Source organism: Phascolarctos cinereus, unplaced genomic scaffold, assembly GCF_003287225.1.
Source record: "Phascolarctos cinereus isolate Bilbo 61053 unplaced genomic scaffold, phaCin_HiC Scaffold_3;HRSCAF=262, whole genome shotgun sequence".
NCBI lineage: Eukaryota > Metazoa > Chordata > Mammalia > Diprotodontia > Phascolarctidae > Phascolarctos > Phascolarctos cinereus.
Genome location: NW_027555736.1, coordinates 105,834,367 through 105,855,401, shown reverse-complemented (window position 1 = coordinate 105,855,401; position 21,035 = coordinate 105,834,367). Strand labels below are relative to the sequence as shown.

Below are 21,035 nucleotides of genomic sequence, written 5' to 3'. Positions count from 1 at the left end.
CAGGGGGATGATAGAGAGAAGGGCAGATTGGGAAAGGGGTAATCAGAAGGAAGTACTTCTGAGGAGGGACAGGGTCAAAAGAAAGACTAGAATAAATGGGGGGGGGCAGGATAGGTTTAAAGGAAATAGAGTTAGTTTTTCACAACATGTCTACTATGGAAGTGTTTTGCATAACTGCACATGTATGGCCTGTATTGACTTGCTTGCCTTTTCAATGAGGGCGGGTGGGGTGGGAGGAAGGGAGAAAATTTGGAGCCCAAAGTTTTAAAAACATGTTTAAAAAATGCACATGCAACTGGGAAATAAGAAATACAGGAAATGAGGTACAGAAATCTATCCTGCCCTACAGGAAAATAGAAGGGGAAGAGGATAAGGGGGGTCGGAGATAGAAGGGAGGGCAGACTAGGGGAAGAGGTATTCAGAATGCATGCCATCTTGGGGTGGGGGGAGTGGCAAGATGCAGTGAAAATTTGGAATTCAAAATCTTGTGGAAGTAAATGTTGAAAACTAAAAACAAATACATTTATATTAAAAAAAAGAAAAGAAAAAAAATTACTAATGATCTCTTAATTGCCAAAGCTCAAGATTCTTTCTCAATCCTCCTACTTTTTTCCACTTAGCTTCTCTGCTGCATTTGACATGATTGATCACCTTCTCTTCTTGGAAACTCTTTCTTTTCTAGTTTTTCATATGCTGTTCTCTCCTTATTTTCCTCCTACCTGTCAAACCTCTCCTCAGTCTCCTTCCCTAGATTTTCATCCTTGCCATGCCCATTAATGAAGGAAGTTGAAGGAATGTCTACCACTGCTATGTCCTTCGTCCTCTTTCCTCTCTATACTATCTTCCTTGGTTATCTCATCGGTTCACATGGGTTCAATTATCATCTTTTTTCAAAGGATTTCCAGACCTATGTATCTCCACCACTTCTCTTCCAATCTCATATCCCTAGCTGTTTATTGAACATTTGCAAATGGTTATCTTGTAAGCATTTCAAATTCAATATGTCTAAGAGTATTCATTATCTCTACTATCCCCACCCCAAGCCCTCTTTTCCAAGTTTCCCTATTACTACTGAAGGCAGTGCTATCTTTTCAGTCTCCCAGGTTCTCAAACTCAAGTGTCATCCTCAACTCCTCAGTCTCACTCATCCTACATATCAAATCCATTGTCAAATATTGTCATTTCTTTTTCACAAAATATTTCATATAAGACCCTTTCTTTTTACCTACATAGTTACTATGCTGGTTCAGGTCTTCATTGTTTCTTGTCTGGATGATTGAAATATCCTCCTAATTGGTATCCCTGCTTCAAGTTTCTTTACTCTCCAGGCCATCTTCCACATAGAAGCCAATGTGGCTTTCCTAAAGCACAGATCTATGTTATCCCTAATCTCCTGCTCAATAAATTCTAATGGCTTCCTATTACCTCTAGGATCCAATATAAAGTCTTCTGTTTGGCATTTAAAGCTTACTCCTTCCTACCTTTCTAGTCTTCTCATACTGTACTCCCACAACACACTCTGTGGTTTAGTAATACTGTATGCTAGCTGTATCTCAAACACAACACTCTATCTCCCATGCCCATGCTTTTACACTGGCTATCTATCCACCATGCCTGGAATTCTCTCCCTCCTTACTTCTGCTTCTTGACATTCCCTGGTTTCTTACAAGATGCAACTCAACAGCTACCTCCTATATTTGATCTTCTTAATTCTTCTAATCACTTTAGTCTTCTATTCTAAGGTTACTTTCCTTCTACTCTATATGTATCTTGCATATACCTATTTATTTACATATTAGGCAAGGGCTATTTTTGTCTTTTTGCCTTTCTTTTTATCCCCAGCACTTAGTATCACATGTGGCTCATAGTAAATACTTATTAAATGCTGGTTCAGTAAACTTTCCCACTATTCTTGATAGAATTGAAATACTTATCTTAACAAAGAATATGTATGCAACAAACATTCAGGCACAGATCAATTATTCTCAGAATTTCAACCTCTTTGGAAGAAAGGCTAGAAAATCCAAATTAACAAATAATAGCTATATGTGAATTTTACCTGTGAATCCAAGGACCTTAAATGACTGTGAAGGTTTGGCATTTAAAATGAAGATATATCCATCAGAAGTTCCAGTTATCAAGTACTGACCCTTCTGGTCATAACTAAAACAAAATGAAACAAAACTGATTATATGAACATCTGAAAGAGATTTTAGAGGTGAGCTAGGCCAATTCTTGCTCAATGCCTGAATTGCTATACAAACATTCCCTACAAATGGTCATATAGCCCTGATTGAATGCATCTACTAATGGGTATTTACCATTAGGTCTATCCATTTAATAGAATCACAGAATTAGGAGTTGAAAGGAATATCTAAGTCCAATCTCTTCATTATGAAATTAGAAAGTTGAGGCCCAGACAGGTTAAATTATCTGAACCAAGGTCTTCTGAATCCAAATTCAGTACTTTACCCTTCATGACACTATATTCCCAAGAGCTCTAATTGTTAGGAAGTTCTTCTTTACATTGGAACGGGTTTTACTGATGTGGCTATCCCCTACAATGATATAGATTACATCTGCCCATCCTGTCCAAAGCTTGTTCATGGCTCCACTACCAAATTTGCCAAGGGAGAACCACCCAATAGATGTAAATGCATTCCTTATTTTCCCCTAATATTGAGAAGATATGAGTAGAGCACACAGGCTGTCCACTAGTTATTCCTTCTCATTACATGGGCAACCCATTTTCTTTTTTGATCACACATTTCTTTGTTATCTTTTGCTCCAATTCTTCATCATAGTTCCTTGTGTGTTTTAGCCTGCTCACACTCATCGTATGCTCTTTAGTGCAGCCATACAACAACACTGATAAAAACTGATAACTAAAAGAAGCTTTCAATTTCGAAGAGGCAACCCAGCCCATTTTCCTCCTCTTTTAATTCTAGGCCAAAGTTGTTGACTATTTGAAGTGTCTATCCCAGTTATCTACACTGACAGATGAGCTCTATAGGTTGTTCATCCAACTGTATTTCATAATCGAGACAATAAGCATTCTCCATCCACTTTGTTTTTCTTATGTATCTCATGGATGAGGTAGCATGTAAAAAACTAGGTACATACATGATTTATACAGAATAAACAGAAGGTAAGTTGAAAGGAGAAGGCATTAAGAGAGCAAAGATTAGAGAGAAAAATGGCAATAATTGTGGAAGAAGTTTTCTAGAGAAGATGGGAGGACATGTTGTAAAGAGAGCACTTGGTCTTGGCAAATGTCTTTATTAGAGTAGAGAATGGGGAATGACATGAAGGAGTTTAAAATGAAGAACAGAAAAGAGAGTTCATAGTGCATGGCCTCTATTTTCTGAGTAAAATATGAAGTGAGGTACTTAGATGATAGGGGAGGGAGAACAGGGAGGCTTGTGGAGAGAAGAAAAGATTTGAAATATCTTCTGTGGAGAATCCAATAGACAACAAATTAGGGACAAGTAAAAGGACTGATTTGTAGCAGAGGGTTCAGCTGATATTAGATAGCATAAATTTGTGGTGTATCCAGTCAACAGAGTTGTTTTGACTTCCTTCAGCTCAATTCAGAAATGCGAGATGAGCAGAAGAGGAAAATGTTGGCAATGCATGTGTGGTGATAATCCAGGAGGGGGTAAGGTTAGAAGATAGTGTCAAAGTGGAATGGTTAACTACAGGGGTAAGACTGGAAATGTATGGAAATTAATTCAAAGCATGAGCAAATGGTATATGAAAGTACTGAGAGGTAGAGGAACAGGACTCAAGAAGAGGGTTTAGGAGGGTTAAGGTACAGGGAGAGATAAAATGATCTGTTATGATCAGATAGAGGAATTTGAGAATTTTAAAGCATAGAATGTATGCAGCTCATGGCAAGGACTGCTTTGTGGCTTTCTGTGTATCCATAGTACCTAGCACAGTGAATGGAACATAGTAGGAACTTGGTAAATGTTTATTAATTAATCAATTAGAAGTGTAAGACTTGTGACTAACATTGAGCTCTAGAATTGATACTCCCTGTGTGCGGTTGAGATAGAGTTGGTAGTCAAGGTATTTGAGATTGAGGAACTGGGAGGTTAGGGTATTTAAATGTATTTGAATGCCCCTACTTCAATATTTGATAGTTTCCAGTCTTTAAATATCAAGTTTTATTTTTTATGATGTTATTCAGTGCTATGTCCAGTGCTATATACAATATGAGCTATACACAAGAATGACATGATTCAGTTCCACTAGTGGGTACATCTAATGGTTAGTCAATAATTAAGGTTATAGAATGATTAAAAACTGTGTGGTACTTGGTAACCTCTGTGCCCTCTTTTTGTTACTCTGCCATTGTCATTGTAGAAGAGGAAAAGATTTGCAAAGGAGTGTTGATTATTTTGTATTTTTCTTTTGTTTGTGAATTACCATGACCAAAGAATTCATTATCAGATGGCCAGCTTATCTAGGCTGGTCCTTAGAAAATTGATTGGCCTATTGCTGGGACCTTTTTTTGAAGCCTACATGAACCTGCCAGAGCCTGTGCTTACTGACAGCTCTCAAGAACCCAGAATTATCTCTACTTGGTAATAAGGCAGTAGAGTAGGACTTTGTAGAGTCATCCGAATTCTAATTTATTTTATCTTCTACTTGTTAGTTTTAGTTCTTTGTCTTCTGAGACAATATAAACCCCACCTCCTTTTCCACAGGAGTGGAACTCAAAACAGACTCTGAAATAATCTTGAACAAATACACAAGTTAAAAGATGGGGAAATAAATTTTGAATATTGGCTTCTTCGTGATAATGATTTTTAATGTTTCTTCCTTAAAAGATATAAGTAGGATGGAGGAACTTGTCTTTGCATACTTTTGGGGTGTTATACCAATATGTTTTTTGAGATGATGGAAAAATTGCAATTATTTATCCTCTTTTCACAATCATATTTCCCTGAATGAAGGGAGAGATACGGCTATTTACTAAATTACTAATTTCAGAAAAAAATTGGTTTCAGGAACCAAACCTCACCAGAAATAGATCCAGCCAGAAATTATGGATTGACCTTTCTAGAAATGCCCTTTTAACTCAAACTTCTCCATGGAAAGAAACATCATGGTGATGATGATGATGATGATGATGATGAAGATGATGATGATGATGATGATAGTGCTGGCACATGATAGATGATAGTGCATTTTTCTAGCACTTTAATAATAATTCAAATTTAAACATGCTTTGAGTTTGCAAAGTACTTTTCTCACAGATGAGTAAAGTAGTTGTTGCTGTTCTTGAGTCATTTCAGTCGTGTCCGACTCTTTGTGACTCCATTTTAGGGTTTTCTTAGCAAAGATACTGGAGTGGTTTGCCATTTTACTCATGAGGAAACTGACGCTCTAAGATGCTGACTGGCCAATGGTCACAGAGCCAGGAATTCTTCTGGGGCAGTATTTGAAACCATATCTCTTGAACTCAAGTATAGCATATTATCCATTAGGCCTGAAGCAGAGACTCAAAGTAGATAAATGACTTTTCCATGATCATACAAATCCAGCATTCTTTTCTCTCAAGATAATGTATGCACTATCACACTTAAGAGTCAAAGGGATCCTGCAAAGGGTTAGGGAAGGACAGGGGAATCAAATCACCTGATGATGTTTTGTAAACAAAGTCTGACAGATGAAATCACTCTTTGGCTGGAACAGAATGAGACTAAACAAGGAAGTTTTGCTCTAGAGGCCTAGAGAAAATGATGGACATGAACCCAACCTGGTATACGTTTCTGAATTTGTACATTCTTTCTGTTTTTAAATTAAATAGCTCTGTTTAATGCCATTATGGCTGAGACACAGTAGAAGATGCTAGAAGCCTTAGGAATGTCTGGTGGTAAGATTTGGGGCAAGAAGATACTGTGACTCTATTCTTGAGCTCAGAAGCAAGGGCTTATCTCAGCCAGAAATCAAGCATAGGAATTCAGCAGATTGAGGAAGTGCCCTGCTACAGACAGAAGTACCTTGCTCTAAGTGAGGGACTGTATCCTTTACAATGACTGAAACTGATTACCTGTGAATTTAATGGATACCTTACAAATCATACACATCGGTAATACAGGAGATTGATTACCTCTTCAAATAATGACTTCTTTGCCTAGTCAAGAGGGTGATACAAAAGGGGGTGTAGGTAAGATGAAGTAAGAGGAAGTGAAAGAAACGTAGCCCTCCGCCGTATCTCCTCTACAAAGTTATTGAAAACTCACCAAACCAAATAATGATCAGGGGGGAAAAAAAACAAGAAAAAAGTCATAAAGATCATACATTAGAACCAGACAGGACTTATACCAGGATAAACATAATTGATCATGCCATGTAACAAGTCATATAACTATTTCAAGAGACACAGAAAAACTTTTGACAAAATACAATGCACCCCTTCTGTTTACAAAAAACAAAACAAAACACTAGAAAGCACAGAAATAAATGGAGCTCTCATAAAAATGATAAGTGGTATGTCTCTAAGGCCAAGAGCAAGTATTATTTATAATGGGGATAAGCTAAAAGTCTTTCTAATAAGATAAAGGGTAAGCAAAGCTATCCATTATTACCATCACTATTCAATATAGTCCTAGAAATGCTAACTATAGCAATAAGACAAGAAAAAGAAATTAAGAGAATAAGCATAGGCAAAGAAGAAACAAAATTATCATTTTTGCAGATGACATCATTTACTTAGAGAACCCTAGAGAACAAACTAAAAAACTAACTGAAACAACAACTTTAGCAAGGTTGCAGGATATAAACTAAGCCCACACATTTTAAATCATCAGTATTTTTGTATATCATCAACAAAATCTAACAGGAAGAGATAGAGAAATTCCATTTAAAGTGACTACAGGCAGTATAAAATACTTGTCTATCTGCCAAGACACACACTAGAACTATACCAGTACAAACTTTTTACAAAAACAGAGATCTAAGTAATTGGGAAAATATAAACTGCTTACAAGTAGACTGATCTAATTAAAAAAAATGACAATACTACCTAAATTAATTTGCTTATTCAGTGCCATACCAATCAAACTTCCAAGGGATTACTTTATAGAATTAGAAAAAATAATAACAAATAATGAAATTCATCTAGAAGAAGAAAAAGTCAATAATATCAAGGGAATTCATGAAGCACAGGGAAGGAAGGAGACCTAGTAATACCAGATCTCAAACAAAGTCATAATCATCAAAAAATCTGGTACTAGATAAGAAATAAGGAGGTTGGTACATTAGGTACATAAAATATGGAAGCAAATTATTACAATAACCTAGTGTTTAAAAACCCACAAAATCCCAAATATTAGGGCAATAATTCATTATCGAACAAAAACTGTTGGTAAAAATGGAAAACAGTCTGGAAGAAACTAGGTATAGACCAACAATGCATACTATATACCATGATAAGCTCCAAATGGGTAAATGATTTAGACATAAAAGGTGACCTTAATAAATAAGGGCATGGAAAAAATGATGTGTCAGAGTTTATGACCAAACAAGAGATAAGTTAATGGGAAGCAAAATGAATAATTTTTATTACATAAAATTTAAAAGATTTGAATAATCAAAACTAATGTAAAATTAGAAGAGAAGCAGGAATTTGGAGGAAAAATCCTTGTAGCAAATTATAAGATTACAAGAACTCAGTCAAATTTATAAGAATAAGAGCCATTCCCCAATCAATAAATGGTCAAAGGATATGAATAAACAGTTTTCAGAGGAAGAAATCTAAGTTATCAGTAGTCACATAAAAATGTTCTAAATCAATAATAGAAATACAAATTAAAACAATTCTGAGATACCACCTCACATCCATTAGATTGGCAAAAATGACAACAACAACAAAAAAGAAAATAACAAATTTTGGAGGGTCTGTGGGAAAAGAGGTACTTTAATGCACTATTGGTGGAGCTATGAACTCGTCCAACCATTCTGGAAAACATTTTGTAACTATGCCCAAAAAGATATTGAAGAGTACATACCCTTTGACCTAGCAATACTATTACTAGGTCTCTACTCAAAGAAATTAAAAAAAAAAAAGGAAAAAACCCCACACATACAAAAATATTTATAGCAAGCAGCTCTTTTTTTTAGTAGCAAAGAATTGGAAACTAAAGGGGTGTCCATCAACTGGGGAATGGCTGAACAAGTACATGAATGATATTGTGCTGTAAGAAATTATGAAGGTACCAGTTTCAGAAAAACTTAGGAATATGAGTATAAAGTAATGCAAAGTGAAGTGAAAGAATCAGGAGAACAACTTATATAATAACCACAATATTAAAAGCATAAACAACTTTGAAAAATTTAGGAACTCTAATCAACACACTAACCAACCACAAATCCAAAAGACAAATAATGCAACATGCTATCCACTACAGAAAGCTTGTAGACTGAGAATACACATTGAAACATTTTTTCTTTTCTTTTTTTTTTAAACATGGCTAACTAGACATTTGTTTTACTTGACTATAAATATTTGTAACAGGTTTTGTTTTTCTTGCCTTCTCACTCTGGAGGGAGAGGGGAAAGGTGGGAGGGCAAGAATTCAGAACTAAAAATAAAATAAAACTGAGTTACAAAAGAGCTGATTCAATTAAAATTACACAATAATAGCCTACAGTGAATATTTTAATCATAGAAAATGACATGAGTGAAATGTAATGTCAACATAATTTGACATAAAAATCCTTCTTGCATCACTGGAATAATTTTCAAAGGGAGATGTACTGTCACATCATGGTGCCCTGTAATCAATATCTGATAATACCACAAAAAAAAAATTAGGATATTTTGAAATTTCTCAAAATTTAATGTTAAAAAGAATAAAATGTTAATGTCAAAATGTTTCATTAATCAAAGTAAAAATTATGACAACACACTGAAAAATATGATATACTACACTAAAAAGAAACCTATTATGTCCCTTTAACATTCAGCTGGAGCTAGTAACTATGGAGGCCATCTCTATCTCTGTGCCATCACCTCACAACCACTGATTCATGTTATTCCCAGGAAACATATCATACAAGGTATTACAAGTCGCATTCATTTCCAGTTATTCTTACCGCACATGCTGTATTGAAGATTGGGTCAGGAAAACATTATGAACAACTTGAGGTAATTCAGCATCAGTAACGTCAAGGAACTGGATATATCCTGCACTGGTTCCCAGAGCAACGGAAAGCGAGGAGGGGCAGCAAGCCATGTCATTTACCTAGTTAAAATGAACCCCCAAATTTTTAGCTGCAGCATAGAGACTCACACCAAAAGTCTACTCTGGCTTTGCAAAGGCTGAGTGGGCAAACAGGTGGCTCTGGGTTGCAATATAAACTATAGATACATGTTAAAAAAAAAAAAGAAGGTATTAATACTTATACTACTTATCCCATAGGGTTGTTGTGAGGATTCCATGAAGAAATATTTGTTAAAGTGCTTTGTAAATATTAAAGCACTATGTAAATGTCATCTATTACTACTACTATTATTATTCTGGAAGTGTGAATGCCTAAGGATTGAAAGAAATGTGTGACATGTATTGAAAATATTCCTTTGTCAAAAAAGTGGGAATTATGAACTTTATCAACAGATTTTCTTAAAAATAAATTATAATCACATGATAATTTTAATAATAATCTGATACACAAAAGTAACTTGATCAATAATAATACATAAAATAATTATTTAAAAATCTAAGACTAATTAAAATTCTAGGTCAGAGGTGTCAAACACACAGTCCATAGGCTACATGTAGCCTACAATACTCTGGAGTGCAGCTGGAACCAGATTAAAATGTAACTAGGAAATATTTAACAAAATAAATGAAAATACAAAAAAGTAGGTAATATTAACATGTGGTTTTCTAAGTCTTTTCTAAGCAAACAGGAATGCTTCTTGGCCCCAATTTCTTTTTTAATTAACCCCAACTGTTCTAGGTCATTGTGAGGGACTATTAGAGAAGAGATCAGTAATCACAAATGAAGTCCATCTCTCCTTCATACACATTTTCATCTTTCTAACATCTTCAGCTCTCTACTCCCTAAAGTCTGGGGAATAAAACAGACACCTGGCTTCTACAAACACTCTGATGTCTTTAGCTCTCTTGGTCTATGAAAGGATAAATCTCTTCCTTCCTTAGCTCTGCAAAGGCAAAGACAAAACTGAAGATTAGGAACAGGTCTCTATAAACTGTACCATAGTTAGGATAGGATAAGAGTCTCTTCCTCATTAAACTCATTTGTTAATATCCTGAGTAATTTTAAATATTTACTCCTCATTGACCTATTAAAGACTTTTTTTAAAGTCACCCTTATCTCAGCTGAAATAAGAAATGAGACTTTTCCTCACCAAGGCCAAGGAAATTAGGGAACTCAGAATGCTGAGTCATACTGAAGTCATATGAAATTATATATAATGAAAGAAAGCTGGGAGAGAAATAGGGATTCATCTGTGATTGCTTACCTCTTCCTTCCTGGAGTGCTTCCCTCCTAGACATATTTAAAAGAATCAGTTTCGAAAGAATTAGATATATAGAGAGGACACATATACTGGAATGATGACAGACATCACGGATCCTACTTAAACCACAAGGAGACTTGTGACAGTTGTTTTACTAGACCATTGAAGTCATGCTTAGCAGATTTACTGGAAATAAAAAGAGTCACTCTTATGTGAGGCTTATAGAATCAATTTTATCACTTTATAATCACATCATGTGATTGGAATTGCCTTAAATAAAGGACCTTAAGAGTTCACCTAAACGCAGAGTTTGTGAACTTGTTTTTAAAAGATATTTCTATTTCATTATAATTCATTTTATTTGCAATCCTACATGTTTTAAATTAAATTAAATTAAAAACATTACTTTGAGAAGAGGTCCATAGGCTTCACTTAGATTACCAAAGGGGTCTATGATACAGAAAATGTTAAAAATTCCTCATCTAGTCCAATCCTCTCATTTTATATATGAGGAAACTAAGGACCTGAGTCACATAGAGAGATGGTCACACCCTTTATCTTGTCCACAAATGTTCCAGGTTCTTTGTTTATGAACTATGAAATTCCTTTATTTGATCATAGTCTTTTATCATCCCATCTTTCCTTATGCCTTACTATTCCTGACATTGTTTTTTGTTCTCATTGTGACTTTTATTCCTTCTACCTCTCAGATCTTTCCCAGGCCATCATCCACACACTGGTTATACTCTCTTTCCTTCCCTATCTCAACTTCTTGGAGAATCAGTTCTACTCTACACTGCGCTTTACTTTCAGACCTTTTGCCCCCTTGTTTTATTGTTAATCAAGATTTACCAAAGCCTAACTAGATTAAAGAAGGTTTAACCCAAGTCAGGAAGATCTGAGTTCAAATTTGGCCTCAGATACTTCATAACTGTGTGACCCGAGGCAAGTCACTTAACTTCTGTTTGCCTTAATCCACAGGAGAAGGAAATGGCAAAACCACTCCATTATCTTTGCCAAGAAAACTCCATGGACAGCAATGGCAGACATGACTGAATAACTGAACAACAAAAACCCCAGATTATTCCCACTGCCTTTCTTTTCTCCTATTCATATGCTTGTGAACTGAGTTAGAGGAAATCATGAAGCCATGCTGACTGGGTCCAGTATAAATTCTACTTTGAACTAAGTCCTTGCTGTAGGAAGGCAACAATTCTTTTCCTCCCTAATTGATTCACTAGTCTAGTCTCCACAGCAGCTGTTCCAAATCTTATTTCTCAACTCTCTAACACACCCTTTTCCCCAACCCTCAGCTGAGAACATCACCTCATACTTCATTTTAAAAAAATGGCCTAATAACAAAATTCATTTAGAAAAACAAAAGATCTAGAATATCAAGGAAAATGATGAAAAGAAGTAGAGATGAAGGGGGGGAAAGTACTTCTAGCTCTCAAATTATATTATAAAGAAGCAGTTATCAAAACCATCTAGGGAGAATCAGAAACATGGAACTCAACAATTCACTGTTCAATAGAACAAAAAACAAAAATAACCTAGGAAAGAATTCCCTATCTAATAAAAACTTCTGAGAGAACTGAAAAGCAGTCTAGCAGAAATTAGGCTTAGACCAACATCTTTTACCACATTCCACAATACATTCATTCTAAATGGATACACAGATAGAGTTCTAGGCCTGGAGTCAGGAACACCTGAGTTCAAATTGGGCCCAGCCATTTACTATCTGTGTAACCCTGGGCAAATCATTTAACTTCTGTTTGCCTTAATCCACTAGAGAATGAAATGCCAAACTACTCCAGTACTGTTGCCAAGAAAAACCCATGGACAGCATGGTACACAGGGACACAAAGAGTTGAATATGACTGAAAGACTGAACAACATACTGCCTTTTCAAGAACATAGGTCTTTAGCTACCATGACTTGTGTAATATTCCAGTTGTTTCATATGGGCATATCATTTCTTCAAATAGATAAAAATAAACAAGAAGGCAAGTGCTATCTTCTGTTTCTTTTGTATCTTCAGTAAGCACCTAGGAAAATACACACACAATAGTTGCTTAATGGACATCTATTGAATGAATTAGTATTAAAAAATTATTTTCTGGGGCAACTAGGTAGCACAGTAGATAGAGCACCAGCCCTGAAGTCAGGAAGACCTGAGTTCAAATCTGACCTCAGACCAAACACTTGACACTTACTAGCTGTGTGACCCTGGGCAAGTCACTTAACCCCAAATTGCCTAAAAATTAAAACAAAAAGTTATTTTCTCAGGCTAACCCAGGTTGAGTCTTTTCCAATACGGAATTATAAAATAAATTATTCAAAAACTTTATAAATAATCAGTTCAAATGATCATTCTATTATGTGTTAGGATATTGCAAAGATAGATGATGATATCCTGCTTGTTATGCCCTCTTAATTCTTCAACCGTAACCAGATATTATGCAAAGTACTAAGCCAAACTGATCACCAGGTCATGAAGCAACCAAAAGTGGTACTATCCAAGGCACAATAAAAAGAAAATGTCACCATTATTGCATTGATTCTCTTACCTAGCAGGTAGCTGAATCCTTAAAAAAGAGAATGTGGATTGCACTGTATAAGGAACCTAGTCTACTATTAATCTCTTTTAGGATGCACAGGTACAATTCATGTAGTAGAAAAAATACTGAATATTGAATACAGAAATGGCTCTTCTATATTGCTTCTGTTTCTTCCACAACCAAAAGAAAAGAAGCAGCATGGTAAAGTAGACAGGGTACTCAATCAGGATTCAGACCTGAATTCTAGCTCCAATTCTGCTTCTAACTCTCTATGGGATACTGGACAAGTGACTTCCCTTCTCTTCCATGCTGTACAATGAAGGGATTGGACTAGATGATCTATGAAGTTCTTTCAAAATCTAACATTCTTTGATTCTAAACAGAAACAACCAAATATCAAAACTGAGTCACAGTTAAACAGATCATGGAGATTTCCTGTCTTTTACAAGTTTGGATAAAGAATTTGTAATTTTAGTCCTTTTATTATGACTTGACCCCCTTAAACTTCATTCTCTAGCTTTTTAATGCCCTGTAATCCTCCTACTTAGGTGTAAGGTTTAGTATCACAGTCTACTTTTTGAATTGAGATCAGAATCTTATAAAGGGAAGAGACAGCATCATCTCTAATTACTGTCAGATTTTCATAATACCTAGAACTGTGCCATGTATCCAACAGACATGAACAAAATATTAATAATGACAAGAAATACATATAAATCATTCTTTCATTTCTTCCCGATCTTTCTACAATTTGATTTATGCTTAATGAAATTTTATCTTTGAAACACCAGTAATACAGTATTATGTCTTGGGTAAAATACAAGCATTGTTTTGTGTGATATTCAATTGTATGACTTTACAGTACACTTACATACACCAAAGTTATTGTAGAACAGTGAAAGATAAAATATATACAAACTGATAAACAAGGGCATTTCCTGAGAAAATAAGATCATGTGAAAATAAAAAGACAAACTTGTATTGTGTTCAACATGAAAATTACCTACCCCTTAAGTATACATACCTCAGTCCTAAGGTGTAATTTGCTGACACGGGATCCATTCTCTAACAACCAAATACAGATCTCTCCCAAAATAGTTACTGACTTGAACATACAAGCAATAAAAAAAAGCATAAGCCTAGAAACTGTTTTCTATGGAAAATGAACTTTTTCCATATTCTGTTATAGCTTGAAAATGGGCCATGAGTATCATTTATACAAATCAAGGAAAATTCAATCAAGATGAAAATTTCAACACCAACACTTGTAATTTAAAGATGTGTCGGACAATATCTTTGCTATACTTTTTTTAAAACTTATGATAATTAAATAGATTAAATATATAGTATTTTAAGCTAGAAATCACGTAATGAAAGGAATTTTGCCCAGGGAACATGTGTGGATTTTTAAAAAATCCTCCCAAAGTTCTTTTTAAAAATATATCAAAATTTGTTCCCATATTTTTATTCTTTCATAAAATCAGCACTTAAGTAAAATTTCATAGAATTTGAGACCTGACACCTCTTTTAGACAAATATGAAGAAAAAAGGCTGAGAAGTGAATATCTGACTAGAAAATTGATAACATCAGTTATCTAGCACCTTGTTGTTAAGCTCTTGAATAGAATTTTATTACTTTGGACACTCCTTGAAAACAGACAAGGTTCTTACATGAGAGATTCTGGATATCAAACATTTCCTTCTGATTACCTGAAATTCAAAACTAATTAAATTTGTCATAAGATTTTGAGATAGAAGGAATCTTAGAATTTCTCTAGTCTAACCCTAACCTCCCCTCACCTCATTTTACAAAGATAAGAAACCTGAGGCACAGGAGAAATGAAGTAATTTGCTAAAAATCACACAGCCAGCAAGAGGCAGAATTCAGATCTAGTTTCAAGTCAGTGTTTTTTCCTCTACACCACAATTGATGAGCTTTTTGGTAGAACATGTGAATAGTGAAATAAATTTTTTTAGCTGATCACAAGTATAGCATCAGAGCCACTGAAAGAAATAATACACTGGCTGCAACATATCTGGTGGCTTGGTCCAAAGCGATTGGAACAATATGTCAATGAGGGTGTTTTCTTGCTTTTCCTATGACACAACATATTTCAACAACTTCAGTTAAAATTTTTTAAACCTCAGTTATAAATATATATACATTTACATCTGACTAGAGATAAATTAACCATGTAAGTTTGCTAAATATTTAACTATTGCAAATAATGTAGTGAAATGCCTCTTTGGAAAGCTAGCACAGGGATGTTCTCTTAAGATCTCTTGCTTGCTTTTTTATGGTCAGGAATGAAATAACTTCAATGGTCTTAACATTGTGATAATATCAATTCACACTTGTTAAGGAAGGTTATGAACTAATAATAAATTTAACTTCCAACCAAAATCTTCAAGATCTTATTCCTTTGCAAGTCACATACCTGCAAACACTTAGTTCAGAGACAGTTTCCAATATTGATACAGAGTTAAATTTTTTCATATTGAAGTGTTTACATTTTAAACATTTCAACTCTACTACATTCTGTGACAGATATAGGAAAATTCCTCACCATGCAATATTTGTTTCCAGGTGTGATAAAGTCAATTGACTGTACATTGCCACTATATGCATCCATGATTGTTTTAACTTTTGGTTCTTCACCAAAAGTATAGGTGTAAACCGATCCCTGTAGAGCATATTTTAAAAATCATTTGAAAATAAAATATTTGCTATAACTTCTTAAAGAAAACATAACATTTGATTTTCTTTTTTAAATTTTGAAATAAATCTGAAAAGAGGAAGAGGTAACGTGACAAAGTGGTAAGCCTGTGACTTCTTCTACAGATTATAAATTCAGATCTTTTTTTTTTTTTGTGAAGCAATTGGAGTTAAGTGACTTGCCCAGAGTCACACAGCTAAACAAGTGTTATGTGTCTGAGGCTGGATTTGAACTCAGGTCTTCCCGATTCCAGGGCTGGTGCTCTATCCACTGCACCACCTAGCTGCTCCATAAATTCAGATTTTAAAGGGATCAACTCACCTTTCAAAGAGCTAAATCTGAAACTGAGGCATAGAAATTTCTATTTTCCTGAAAGGTCAAGTCACCAGATTTAACCAGGAATTTCCTACTATTTTTAAAGATAATAATAGAGGTAGTAAACATTTATGTAGAATTTTAAGATTTGCATGGTGATTCACATATATTATATAATTTGATTCACAACTATGTTGTGATTTGATTCACAAATATCCCCTTTATACAGATGAAGAATCTTGCTAATAAATGTCAAAAGCAGAACTTAAAACTAGGTCTTCTGACTCTAAACTCAATGCTTTTTCTAATATACCACATTGACTTTCAGATATATAGATATAGATATATACACATATATACATACCATACATATGTGTTATGTGTATGTATATGTATATACATATGTACGTGTGTGTGTGTATATATATATATATGTATATATATATATATACACACACATATATATTGTTGTTCAGTCATTTCTAACTCTTCATGATTCTATTTGGGGTTTTTTGGGCAGAGATACTGGAGTGGTTTGCTATTTCCTTCTCCAGCTCATTTTATAAATGAGGAACAGATGCAAATAAGGTTAAGTGATTTTCCCAGGGTCACACAGCTAGTAAGTGTCTAAGGCCAGATTTGAACTCAGGTCTTCCTGACTCCAGGCACAGTGCTCAATCCACTGTGCTGCCTAGCTGCCCCCTAAATACACACACACACACACACACACACACACACACACACACACACACACACACACACACACACACACATCTGTGTATATGTTGTTTTCCCCCAACAGAACAGAAGCTCATTTAGGGCAGGGACTATTCTGTTGTTGTCTTTGTACTTTGAGCAGCTCACACACTGGCCAAGACATGGTAGGTATAATATAAGCTTGAAGAATTAATCAAAAAACAAAGAATTAATAACTGAGGTAGAGTGAAGTGAAGCTGTACATCATGGGATTTGAGGAAGATGATAAATTGGTAGGTGTTTGAGGAGACATTGACATAATGATTGAAGTCTCCAAAAAGCAAAGAAATTCGGGCATAGAGGAAGACTGTAATACATATGCTGAATTTCTTGTAAAAGGAGGAAGAAAGAACTATGGGTCTCATATATAACTAAAGTAGATAAATGGCACAGTAGATAGAGCACTGAGCCTGGAGCCAGGAAGACCTTAATTCAAATACACTTAATAGTTGTGTGACTCTGGGCAAATCACAACCTCTGTTTGTCTATTTCCTCAACTGTAAAATGGGGATAATAATAGCATCTAAAACACAGGGTTGTTGTGAGGATCAAATGAAGTAATATTTTCAAACCATTTAACACAATGCCTGGCACACAGTAGGTACTTAATAAATGCTTATTTCCTTCCTTCCTTCCTTCCTTCCTTCTTCAAGGATTCATTGGTGAAACAAAGTCCCTAAGAGGATAGGTTATGCAGACAAGAGGAAGGATTATCTGTGACAAAGAAAAGGGCTATCTTATTCTCTCAGACCAGAGCAAAGAAGAAAAGGATTGGTGAAAGAACATAGAAATATAGAGTAGGAAATTCAGGTGGATAGCATCAGTTGTCCCTGCAGAGTTGAAGGACCTTCCACTTTCAAGGGACGCCAAGCACAGCTGTGCTGACCAGATACGTCAAGAGTAGGGCTGCTGCTGCAGGGGAGAAGGAGCTAGCACATATCTGGGGAGTGCAGTAGCAGAGGGGCGGGGACTCTGCTGGTTGTGGGCCCTTGCAGGAAAGCAAAGTCCCTGGTTTCAGTTTCAGGGCAGAGAGGACAGCTGTAGTTTGCAGCCATCAGAGGGACCACAGAGAGTAAAATCATTTGCCGGACATCGTGACCCAGGGCTCTAGCTGTGGCTTAGGAATGGAGAGGAGAACCCAAGGTTGTGCCGGGAACTAACCTCAGAAAATAACAGTAAGAAGGACCTGAGGCTTGGGGCACCATTCCCCATACCTTGAGACTAGAACTAGATCACACTAACAGCTGCTAAAAATAAAACAAAACAAAAGAATAAGTAAAAATGAGTAAGCAAAGCAGAAATAACCCAACCATAGATAGCTACTATGATAGAGAAAATATGGGTTCATATTCAGAGGAAGATAATGGAGCTAATAAATCAACTTCTTTTTCAATGAGAAACGTCAATTGATCCCAAGCACAAAAAGATTTCTTAGGAGAACTTAAAAAGGACCTTAAAATCAAATAACAGAAATCAAGGAAAAGTTAGGGGGAAAAAAGAGTAATGCAAGAAAATCATGAAAAGAAAGCCAACTGACTTGAAATAAAGAATCAAAAACTTAAGGAAGAAAATAATTCCTTGAAAACTAGAACTGGGCAAAGGGAAGCTAATGACATTCTAAGAACACAAAGAAATAATAAAATCAAAAGAATAAAAAAATAGAAGAGAATATGAAACATCTCATCAGAAAAACAACTGATTTGGAGAACAGATTGAGGAGAAATAATATAATAGTCAGGCTGCTTGAAATTATGATTAAAAAAAAATCTAGATGGAATGTTACAAGAAATTATTAAGGAAAACTGCCCTGAAGTTCTAGAATAAGGCAAAGCAGAAATATAAAAATGCACTGATCATTACATGAAAGAGGTCCCAGGAGGAAAACTTAGAGGAATATTATAGCTAAGTTTCAAAGCTCTCAAGTTAAGGAAAAAATATTGGAAGCAACAAAAAAAAAACCAATAGAAATATTGTAGAACTATAATAAGGATTATAAAAGACCTAGCAGCTACTACATTGAAGGACCATAGGTCTTGGAATACTATATTTCAAAGAGCAAAAGAACCAGAGTTATGACCAAGGGGTAACTTACCCAGTAAAGTTAAGCATAATCCTGAATTCAAAAAAAAAATGACACTTAACAAATCGAAATACTTTCAGGTATTTATGACAAAAACAGCAGAACTTATGGGAAAAGTAAACATATGACATCCAGGAGAAATATAAGAGAAACATTAAGGACCAATTATAAGAGACTCAATAAGGTCAAATTGTTTACTTGTTATATATGAAAATATTATCAGTCCTTTTATGACTGTCATTTTTATTTGAGTAGTTTGAAACACTTGGGTTGAGCTGAGTATGATGGAGTGATCCTAAAAAAAAAAACTAAACTGTGTAGGGAGAGACAAAAAGGAGCAATTATCTCATACAAATGAGGTAAAAAAGGAAAAATTGATACAGAAGAAACAAGTAGAGGGGACAGTGGGTAGTACTGAAACCTTACTCTTATCAGGAGTGGGTTAAAGAGGGAACAACATATATATCCAGAAGAGGATGAAAGTCTTCTAAGTGCAGAAAGAAACAAGAAGGCAAGGGGATAGGGTGGGAGGAGAGGACAAAGGAGGGGTGGATAGGTTAAGGAATAGGAGGGCAAGGTAGCAGGTAGAAGTAAAGCAGAGGAATAAGGAAGGATAGGAATAGGATGATAATAGAATAGTGAGGAAAAATAGGAAGGAAGAAAATATACAACAAGTAATTATAACTTAGAATGTCAATGGGATAAATTTACCCATAAAATGGAAACTGATAGCAGATTAAAAATTTCAATTCAACAATATGTTGCTTTCAGGAAATGATACAAAAATGAGAGATACACACAAACATAAAATATGGGCCAGGAGTAGAATTTATTATGTAAAAAAAAGCAGGGGAGTAATTATGATCTCAGACAAAACTGAAGCTAAAATAGATTTAATCAAAACAGAAAAACAGGGAAACTACACCATGTGTCAGCCATATTATTCAATACTGTTTCAGACCATTAAAATAACTAGACAGTATAAAATACCTGAGAGTATACCTGCCAAACCAGACTCAGGTACTATGAAAGAAGTAATATTTATTGTTCATGGCTAGGTAAAGTCAATATAATAAAAAAAAGGACAATTTTACCTAACTAATCTATTTATGTAATGCCATACTAATTAAATTACTAAAAAATTATCTTACTGAGTTAGAAAAAATAACAGCAAAGTTCATTTGGAAGAACAAAATGTCAGAAACTGTAAAGAAACCAGGGTAAAAAAGGTATAAAGGAAGCAGATTCAGTAGTATCAGACCTTAAACTATATTATAAGGTGAGAGCATTATTGAAGCGTAAAATGTTTAATTTTGATTATTTCAAATTAAAATTTTCTTGTATAAATAAAACCTATGCAGCCAAGAATAGAAGGAATGCAGAAAATTGGGGGAAAAAACTTTCATAGACAATCTCTCAGAATGATTGTGCTGGAATATTGCTCTGGTGTAGGAAATAATGAGATGGTTGATTTAGAAAAATATAGAAAAACTTGAGACTTATCAAGTAAGATGCTATCCACCTTCAGAGAAACAGATGACAAGTGGAAATAAGCCTAGTATGGTCTTACACATATATGTATGAGTGCATGTGTATATGTATATGTGTGTGTGTATATACATACACACATATATGGCTATAGATATTTATGTATGTGTATCTATGTATGTGTGTGTGTGTGTGTGTGTGTGTGTAGACATGCACACATATATGCTTAATTGTGGTCTTCTTTGAGGAGGAGGAAGGGGAAAAATAAAGTAAAAAGTACACAGCAGAGAACAAAAGAAAACCTACAAGGAAGCAAAGAAATGCTGGACAGCTTTGAAAACATGAAAACATGTAGTATTTATTATATGGGTTTTTTTGAAAAGGAAATTTATTGTTTTATATTGAATACTCTTTTATGTTCTGCTGTGTACATGGCAATTTTTTTCTTTTCTTATTTTGCATTTTAGTTTAAAATAAGTTTAAAAAACTTTTAAAATTTATACATGTGAAATCATGCAAAACATACATGACTTCCTCTAATAGCACTCAGACCCTTGTCCAAAGAGGGTGGATGTTAAGTGTGACCTAGTGTTGGAATTAGCAAAGAAGAAACAGTAGAAG

General features: G+C 34.9%; 1 protein-coding gene across 1 annotated transcript in view; it reads right to left on the bottom strand.

Moving 5' to 3' along the window:
* Positions 1-21,035, bottom strand: part of LOC110209593 (cilia- and flagella-associated protein 43-like) — a 180,952-nt gene that overhangs the window by 112,304 nt on the left and 47,613 nt on the right. The window contains exons 10-13 of the mRNA XM_078151617.1: positions 15,626-15,742; positions 14,083-14,163; positions 9,108-9,256; positions 2,060-2,163 (exon numbers count right to left, since the gene is read on the bottom strand). Coding sequence (XP_078007743.1) covers positions 2,060-2,163; positions 9,108-9,256; positions 14,083-14,163; positions 15,626-15,742 — 451 coding nt within the window. The remainder of the gene's footprint in view (positions 1-2,059; positions 2,164-9,107; positions 9,257-14,082; positions 14,164-15,625; positions 15,743-21,035) is intronic.